Source organism: Solanum tuberosum, unplaced genomic scaffold (genome assembly GCF_000226075.1).
Source record: "Solanum tuberosum cultivar DM 1-3 516 R44 unplaced genomic scaffold, SolTub_3.0 scf00071, whole genome shotgun sequence".
NCBI classification, from domain to species: domain Eukaryota; kingdom Viridiplantae; phylum Streptophyta; class Magnoliopsida; order Solanales; family Solanaceae; genus Solanum; species Solanum tuberosum.
Genome location: NW_006238997.1, coordinates 1,629,513 through 1,639,144, shown reverse-complemented (window position 1 = coordinate 1,639,144; position 9,632 = coordinate 1,629,513). Strand labels below are relative to the sequence as shown.

At 33.5% G+C, this 9,632-nt stretch overlaps 1 protein-coding gene across 1 annotated transcript; it reads left to right on the top strand.

Annotated features, from left to right (window-relative positions):
- Nucleotides 1-4,137: 4,137 nt before the first annotated feature.
- Nucleotides 4,138-9,423, top strand: LOC102578752 (poly(A)-specific ribonuclease PARN-like). The gene is made up of 8 exons (XM_006345652.2): nucleotides 4,138-4,644; nucleotides 5,096-5,226; nucleotides 5,756-5,944; nucleotides 6,014-6,126; nucleotides 6,386-6,499; nucleotides 6,584-6,698; nucleotides 6,790-7,005; nucleotides 8,152-9,423. The coding sequence occupies exons 1-8, from the start codon at nucleotides 4,310-4,312 to the stop codon at nucleotides 8,796-8,798; spliced, it is 1,860 nt and encodes a 619-aa protein (XP_006345714.1). The 5' UTR covers nucleotides 4,138-4,309; the 3' UTR covers nucleotides 8,799-9,423.
- The last annotated feature ends 209 nt before the right edge of the window (nucleotides 9,424-9,632 follow it).

Here is a 9,632-nt window from a genome sequence, read left to right as displayed (position 1 = left end):
ATATATATATATATATATATATATATATATAAAGAACCCTAGGCCCGCCTATGTGGCACCACCACAAACAAGGATTCCCTTTTAATTTATTTATTTTTAAAACTAGCCTTTTACTCCTCTCAGATTTGCCACATTTAGGTGTTTCCCTTCCTATACGATGTAACTCTTTACAATCGTCACCACCATCCTACAAATTAAGCCTCCACCAAATTTATGTTTTTTTTTTTGTTATTTTAGGATTTTTTACCCTTATTTTATTTTTAACGTTATACCCGTTTTTTTCAACTCTTGTGTCCCTTCAGAGTGTTGTATCCCTTCATTTGCGTCTCTTTAGGAACTACCTATAAAAACTAGGCAAATCATGCCAGTTGTTGTATCTTTTTTTTCATGACAAACTTCATCCCTAATTTCTGTGAAACTTTGTCAATTCTTTCGAAGTCTACTGTGAATATTCACCAAAAATTTAATGAAACGATACTATAATTTACTTGTATTTTTTTCCTTCATTCAACATGTCAAAAGAAAAACTATTTCTACTGCTCAATTCTTAAAGAACTTATCACAATCATGACTATTTTTCGGTTCGAGCCTACTTCTTTTTGTGGGCCTTTTCCTTCTGTCATCACTTTTTTGACAACTTAAGTTTGTGTTCTATTCAATGATCTATCAATTTTTTTTTGGGATAATGCATAAGTACCCCCCCAGCCTATGCCCGAAATCCCAGAGACACACCTAACCTTTACTAAGGTCCTATTACCCCCCCGAACTTAATTTATCTATAATATTCTACCCCTTTTCGGCCTTTCGGGCATAGGCTGGGGGGGTACTTATGCATTTTCCCTTTTTTTTTTTATGAAGTGTAAGTCAATTTCTGAGGTATGTTACTCCAAAACATAGGAACTTTTCTAGTTAGAATGATTTGTTATGATCATTGGATGTCTTATAATTTACTCTCTTTAATATATGGTTTTTCTCCCTATTTTGTTATCTCCTTAAAATTATATTGATTATTTTTCGTTGAACATGTATATGATCTCTCTTGGACAAGACTTTCGTCCTTTTAATGTTTTTTCTTTTTTTCCTTCTCATTCGATCCTTCTAAATATTTTTGGGGTGAGTTATTACTATTTCGATTAGCTTAATTTAAAAAATATGAAACAAAACCTACAAAAGTATCCTTGAACAAAAAAAGAAAAGAAAAGAAGAAGACTTCTAGCAGTCTACAATATGCAAGTCCTCATTACCTATAGAATGATAAACACAACACACGTATACACTATATATCATTCTCAAAAAAATATATATACATACATAAACATATTTGTACCTATGAAATTACAATTTATATATGCACTCATACATCTGTCTAGGTCAGAGTAATTGTTGAGCGTTTGATTTATCTAGGTTAGACTCATTGTAAAAAAATTCGTGTTCGAGAATATTTTTTTAACATGAGTCTAGAATCCAATATTTTTATCTACTTGTACTTTCATAATGCAACAAGTATACATACATATTTTTGAAAAAAGTTATAAAATTGCACAAATGAAGCATCTAGAAGGGCGTTGAGAGCAACAATTTAATGAATAATAAATTTCTAAAGGGGTAAAAAATATTATTTTTTGTTGTTTCAAATTTATTTTTCTCCTTCTATAAATTTTGTTTGAGTAACAAAGTAACAATAACGAAAATTGGTGAACGTTTAGCCTCAGACAAGTAGATTGTTTCTAATTTTTTTATTTATATTGTTGTGGTGTAAATTTTTAACGGTCCTAACTTATTTCTAATTTATATTGATTTTCAAAAACTTTCACATAATTTTTTTTTCACAAGGAGTATATTCTAACAATAAGATTATCAGATTCTATATTTTTCATGTACAAAAAGATAAAAAAAGTGAATGCTTCATCGCTTCATAAAAACATCACTCAATATTAACAAGACAATTATATGGGATAAGACACAAGTACCCCTACACTATGACCGAAATATCAGAGACACACTTAAACTTAATTAGGGTCCTATTACCCCCCTAAACTAATTTAAAATAGAATAAATACACCACAAACATTGACATGACATAGAGAGTGTGCACACTCTCTTGAAGGCAAGTGATAAGTGCACAAATTGGACACATGTCATTTTCTTATTGGTAACTTTATAATTACTTAGTACACAAATTTATTGATATTAAATCTTATATATTTTTAATTATTTTTATTTCTTTCTTTGTAAAATATTTATTTTAATTTCTTTTCACTTTAAACTTTTTTAAATTAATTTATTATCTTTTCACTTTTAATTATTTTTAAAAAAATATGTGTATTTTAAAAAATAATAATTTAAAAGTGTCCTTTAATTTTTAACGTTTTATTTTTTCTATGTTTTATTTGATTCTCTTCACTTATTTTGATATCCGTTCAAAATTAACTTATTTAAATACAAGACATTTGGAATTAAATTTGAAATCAAATCAAAATGAAAGACAAAGAAAATAAAATCAATAGAAAAATAAAAGAGAAAAAATAATGAATGTAGGTAAAAAAAGAAGTTTCGATACAAGGTATAAAAATGTGTATTAACTTAATTTAAATACAAGATAAATATAATAAGAATATTTCTTTTTAAAAAAATTAAAAAAGTTAATTTTTTAATGTTTTTGTAAAAGTTATTTTTAATTAAAAAAATTAATATTTACACACGTGGCAGATGAGTGTATTGAAACACAACCAACTTGGGTGGTTGAAGGTGCCACATCAACTCTGGAATTTCGGTCATAATCTAAGGAGGTACTTATGCCTTATCCCTAATTATATCACCAAACATATATTATGATAAATTATGTAAAAGATAAAATGATTACATATCAAGATATTTTTAATCATTCATTATATATTTACAATTCTTGATATATTTGATAATGTCAAATAATTTAATTTTTGTTGAAATATTCTTAAAATTTACTCGTTTTCTTTTTCTTATACCAGTCGAATATTAGAAAGCATGTTCAAAAAGCTCAATGAGATTATTTATGCTCCCGCGAAGCGCGGATAAATTACCTACTTATATAATATAGTAAAGCACATAAATATCATGTAGTGTCCGTGACATTAGGATAAGGTGATTTCTAATTGCAATGATATATATGTGTTTGAATCCTTATCGGAAACCCGGTTTTTGCAAAATAAAAAAATGTTGCATGAATGGATAACACAAAATGCATCCATGCGGAAACGGACTCGAGTCTTTGAGGACAACAAGTTGACTTGCACCAGTGGGCACCATACACCCCATTTCTGTTGTGGGTGACAAATTTAATATTTATATAATATCCTGTACATATATATACATATATAAACAAAATTTCAATCGAGATCATTAGGTATCGTAACACCCCCACGACTATGAATAGATCCGCCCCTAATAGCAAGGGTAATTTTGATTTTTGATCCAAAAAATAAATAAAAGGGTAAATATGAGCTATTTTGAATAGTTCGAAGTTAATTTTGACCATTTTCCAAAATATAAACTTTTGAGTTTGATTCAAAATTCTTCTAAAATTAAAAATTAAGAACCCTAGAAGAATGCAACAATCCATTTGACAAGCAATGAACGAAATTCTTTAGGTGAAAATTGTAAAAAAAAATATATAAAAAAAATTACGAATGCGAGAGAAAAAATGATTTAAAAAGAAAGAGAGAGAGGGGCCATAAGAAAGGAGGAGAAAACAAAGTTCAAACCCTAGTTAAAAAGGAAAAGAGTTCGAAATATATTTGAACTTTGATCGAAATTACTGTAATAATCCCAAACATTGGGCATGACCTATTCTACCTAATTAAGTGAATAATTAGGTAGAAGCACAAGATGAGAACACATGTTTGTCCGTTAGTGTGAAGGATACAAGTGCTCTACTTTTTGATCAATAAGGACTCTAGTGTCACAGTAACATAAGGATACAAGTGCTCTACTTTTTGATTAATAAGGACTCTAGTGTCACAGTAACATAACGAAGGGTATAACGTATATGTATATCATTTTTGATAATTCCGAGGTATAGTTGTTCTTTTTCCCAAAAAAAAAACGTAAATTAAAATGGGGCGCGTGCATTGCAGAAATTTCAAAGCTGCAGGACCTATCTGGAACCTTTCTAAATGTCATGTGGTCCAAATGAATACTGTAGGTAGTTCATAATACAGCACCATAACTGGCCCTGGTGGCGCTCAACTGCGGTATTTGTCCTGCCGTTTCCCGGAAAAGTCATCGGAGTTTATCAGGACAGTAAATACTGTAGGTATATATTCGTGTTTCAATGTTACAGAGGCGGTTGATTTGCTCGAGGGTTTCGAATACCGTTGTCCAATCAAACCCCGGACATAGCCAGAGCAAATGGAATGTAAAGCAAGTTACAAAATCCAACTTCTCAGCGGCATTAGAAGAGATAAGCACTTGCATTTCCGACTCTGATTTCATTGCCGTCTCATTGAAGAATACCGGAGCCTACTCTGCACCCTGGCAACGTATTATGCCTATTGACACCGCCCACATCGCCTATCTCAAAGCCAAATACGCCGCCGAACGGTTTCAGGTCCTTCAGTTCACCGTTTGCCCCTTTTCCATAAAGGGTTCCAAGCTCATCGTGCACCCGTGCGTCACCTTCAACTCACTCATTTAATTCTTAATTTCAATTCTTAAGATTGTGTTGTGTATAAATTTCAACTAATGTTCTGTTCAATCACAAGTCTTGGCTCAATGTTTAGATGGTTTAAAGTTGTATATTAAAAAGCTATTCGGTTTGCTCAAGTGTATAAAGTATCTTCTTCTATTGAAGAAGTACCTAGTTTTATGAGGCAGGATATTGGAGGTGGACGGCAGGGTTGGTTCTAATTTTTTAATTGTCAAATATGTTGCTAATGCTCAAATTCTTACTGAAAATGTGGTGTTCACTCTTTCTTGTGTTAGTTTGGTGCTGATGTAAGTGGCAATTTCAGATGAAGGATTAGTTGCTATATTTCTAACTTCTGAGTTTAAGAATCATTTTGTCTGAGAAAGGGAAACATGAGGCATGAATGACAAGTGTTTCGTGCTTTTTGTGCAGATACAACTTTCATTTGTTCCCTCGTGATGAGTTAAAAATAGGGATGCCTTCTTATAGTTTCTCTTGTCAATCATCATACTTGACCTCTATGGCTCAAGAAGGTTTTGATTTCAATGCCTGCATATATGATGGTAAGCTGAGCTGGACTGGTTTGAAATGTAACTCGTAACTGACATGTTTCTGTTATTTATTTTGATGGTTAATCTATTATTAGCATCCTTAGGTTACCTGCCAAAAACAAATGTTCAGTGGCTTTAACAATGACCAAAGCACCTATACCCAACATCCGTTATTGGAATATAGATATGTATGGCAAGGAAAAATCTCTCTAGTTGCTGCTCCAGCTGCCTCATTCTCTATGTAATCATGTGCAAAGAACAAGTAGCAGATGCTAATAATGAAAGGAAATATCTTGGCTCAAGTTCTAGAATTGAAGTGCCTTGAAACATAATTCTTCTACCTCAATCATTTTGTTTTGAATCTTAACAGTTTTATTTGACAGCTGGGATTTTTTTTTTAATTTAAAAAGAACAGTTCTATTTTTACACTTTTTCTATAGTAGATGCTATAGTTTTTTCTTGCATACCTTTAGCTGGCTGAGTAGCTTTTGCCTGAAAGCCGAAGTAACCTTCCTGCACCCTACCTTTCTTGTTCTGACAGGCATATCATATTTATCCAAATCACAAGAATCAGCTGCAGTAGATAGAATTGGAAATGCATCGCCTATAAGCTGTACAGTTCAAACTCCATCAGGATATACAGTTGCTGATTCTGTATTTGCAGAAAGGATCAAATCTCGAGTTAAGAATTGGATAACTGCTTGCAAAGATACAAACAAGAAACCTGAAGGTGAGCAGAATTATCTTTGTCAATTCAGCTCTTCTTTGCTCTCTTTTTTATACTCGTGACGTCTTGCAGATGCTCTAATCAGTTCCTTGAGAAAAATTGTCTCGGGAGATGAAGTATATGGATCCAGACCTTGCTTGAGCATAGATGTCTGCAGTGAACGTCAAGTGCGCCTTGTGATGGAGGTGTCTATCTTTTCTTTCTTACCTTTTGAATTGTGCTCTTGAAATTTCATAGAAACAAAACAAACAAAAAAAAAAGCCGAAGCTAAAGATGCTGTTTATGGTAGCATACAATGTTTCAAATTTGATTATGTCCTGAAGAATGATGCTTATAGAATTCAATTGTTATCAATGTTAAAGGTTCTGTATATCCCATTACATGGAATAAAAAATCACTTAATTTGTTCTAGCTGATATTTATTAAACTTTTCTGTTGGGCCAGACACTGAAGAATTTTGTTGACGTCATACCTTTGCTAAACCCAGCAAAGGGAGGAGCAATAAGGCCTGTTCGAGTTGTTTTGACAAGTTCAGAAGAAGACAGTATTCTTTTACAGGTAATAAACTAGCTTACGAACTTTGGTTTAGCTGCTTGTTGATGATTATCTTCTCCTTCTTTGAATATTGCTTTGTACTCACAGAAGGAACTTCAAAATGAGGAGAAGGAGCATAATAAGCGCCTCCGTGGCTTTCGAGAGGTGATCAATTTGATTTCCGCTTCTCAGAAACCTGTTGTTGCCCACAACTCTCTTAATGGTCAATCTCTATGTGGAATTTTTTTGCTCATGTTAGAATGTGGTGACCATGCTTGTTATGTTATTTAAACATTTTGCATTTTATTTGGCAGATTTTACTTTCGTTCATTCCAAGTTCTTAGCTCCATTGCCATCAACGCTGGAAGAATTCAGAAGTTCATTATGTTTGGTCTTCCCGAATGTACTTGATGTCAACCATATTATGAAGGAAATCAGCCCTCAGACAAAAGTGAACAATTTGCCTGCATGTATCTCATATTTGAAACAACGATTTTTTGCCCCTATTGATATAGAGATACCTAACCAAGGCAAGTACCCATGATATCATGAGGCGCATGTTAGATAACGTATTTCCAGCTTTCGTTACAATGTGGTTATGCTTAATAACTTGGGGGTCGTTTGGTTGCCGATCACAGAGGAGTTATCCATCTATTAAAACTAGCATAACTTTATACTCCTTTCATTTCAATTTGTCTGTCCTGTTTTGACTTGACATGGAGTTTAAAAAAAGTAAAGAAGTTTTTTGAATCTTGTGTTTTTAAATTAAAGATATGTCAAATGTATTAAATTGCCCTTTAATCTTGGGGTCTTAAACATGCCATGTGGAAAGTTGGAACTAAAGATTTGCCAAAAAAGAAGAGAGTCATTCTTTTTTAAGCGGACTAAAAAAGAAAATAAGACAAACAAATTAAAATGGGGGGAGTACTAGTATATCGTTTGGTTACAAAAGCAGGGCAAAATAAACTCCACATAAGAGTCTAGCATAAGTTACAATGTAAGGTTGGTGTCTTTCTTTTCCACATAAAACATAGCATTGCTAATACAGGTTTGGTTCATTTTTTCTTTTCCACATACCTAATGCATGCATAATTTATGAGGGAATCTATGTATTATTTATGTAGGGTAGAATATAGAATAACTAATATATGAATAACCAAATCCTGCATAACTATTTTGACATGATTAATCCTTGCATTACTAATACCTACAGAATTTATCCCTGTGTAACTCTAAGTAGATACCAAATGCTCCCTTACAACATGTGGCCTGCTGGGAAGTGGCAATATCCCTGTGAAGTTTTCCATCTTGATATTTTATTGCAACACTTCTGTGTTCACTACCTACTCCGTCCCCCAACTTTTAGATCTTTTAATTATGTTGCTGGCCAAGAAAAAAAAATTATATATTGCTGACTGGACTAGATTTTTTTTTTTTTGAGTCGAGTTTTTCAGAAACAACCTCTCTACCCCACAAAGATAGGGGTAAGGTCTACGTACATCCTATCCTCATCAGACTCCACTTGTGGGAATTCTCCCCAGACCTCACTTGTTGGATTACATTGGCTATGTTGTTGTTGTACTGGACTAGATTTTTTCTGGCTTTGCATGCAAATTTTGATTGATTTCTCTTATAATTGCTTAAATTAATTCTAACCGGTGTGAAATTAATAACAGCTGAGGTGAATGAAGTGAAGACTCTTGGACATGATGCTGTGAAGATAAGCCAGTTGTTCGCAAAGCTGTGCTCCATATTGAAAATTGCTCCAAGAACTCCTGAAGCTGCTGAGGGCCATTTGCCTGATGCAATTGAATGCTACACAAATTCGTACAGCCCTTGCTTTACCAGTTCTCATGGTCCCGCTGATGAAGATGTTAGTGTGAGGACTGACAATACTAGAAAGATCAGCAGTAAAAATCTAGTTTTCCTATGGGGATTCAGGGGTGTGACATCCGCAGGAAAGCTGAAGAGCCTCCTATGTGGTTCACATGAAGTTTTCCATGAGTTTGATGTTAGGATGGTGGATAAAAGTTGTGCAGTGGTTGCTTTCAGAAATCCTGGTTTTGCGGAAGTCATGTTGCAGCTAATGTACTCTGGAGGAATTTGCACTAATACCCTGAAGGAGATGCTGGCAGACGGCCTGACAGCTGCAGGTTATGAGACCTACCAGAAAGTCTGTGAGTTGGGTCTATGGGAATCAGATTTAGCAAGTTCCATGGAAAAGGCTTCGGAAGAAATTGAGAGCTTCTCAGAAGCACAGTCGAAAGAGCTGTCAGGGCTGTGTTGGAATAATGATGAAATGATTAACCTGGATGATCTTTAAGATGCTTCATAAATCTGAATCATATATACCATTACCAAAGCCAAGACTGACTGATTTTAGTATGCCGGCTTTCATCATATATGTTTTGTTGATCGTCCTAGTTGCTGCCATTGAAGATGTATGCAGGAATGAAATTGATAGTTGATGCATCAAATGGAGAGAGTGGCTTTTTGGTGGCTATCATGGAAAACTAAGCCATTGTATATAAGTTGACATGTTCTCTTGGATTTATGGCATTTGCTTCTAAAGACAATTATGTTTTAGCTGACTAGGAGATCGCGTCCTGTATTTTTTTGGACAATGAGATCAGAGGATAGCTGGTTTCCGGAGGATACTGAAGTAGAGTGGCATTATTTGGTGTATCGAAACGAAGAGATAATATTTGATATGGTCACTTAGCTAAGGGTAGTTAAATTCTAGACCCCTAATATTGTTACCATGTTTGCAAGAAATTGGCTCACCCTCATTCTTGTATCATGAACTTTTCTGCTAAGGTGAGGTTGCTTTGAAGACTTTAATGTTTGTACTAACTTCACCCTTAAATTATGCTCCTAATTCAATGGCAAATATGGAGTGTGCATTGATCCAACCATTTAGGAATTCTATCATATTGTCAAGTTTGTTCTAATTGCATATCATTTTATGTCAAGAGGGGACATATAACATTTTGTAACTGTCATTTCTTTGGTGACACAAAATTATATGGGTCAAATATATATTTATCAAGACTTTTGTTTTAGAAAATTTTATGTGCATAATTGAAATTTTTTTACTGTCCATAAAACTTTGACAGAAAAGGGTTAAAATTGCTACCTTTTTCTTTCTTAAAAAATT

Excerpts from the sequence above, each read along its gene's own strand:
- LOC102578752 (XM_006345652.2), top strand. The coding sequence starts at position 4,310 with ATGTTACAGAGGCGGTTGATTTGCTCGAGGGTTTCGAATACCGTTGTC. Across the intron at positions 4,645-5,095 it reads TCCAAGCTCATCGTGCACCC|ATACAACTTTCATTTGTTCC; the intron begins GTGCGTCACCTT and ends CTTTTTGTGCAG. Across the intron at positions 6,500-6,583 it reads AAGACAGTATTCTTTTACAG|AAGGAACTTCAAAATGAGGA; the intron begins GTAATAAACTAG and ends TTGTACTCACAG.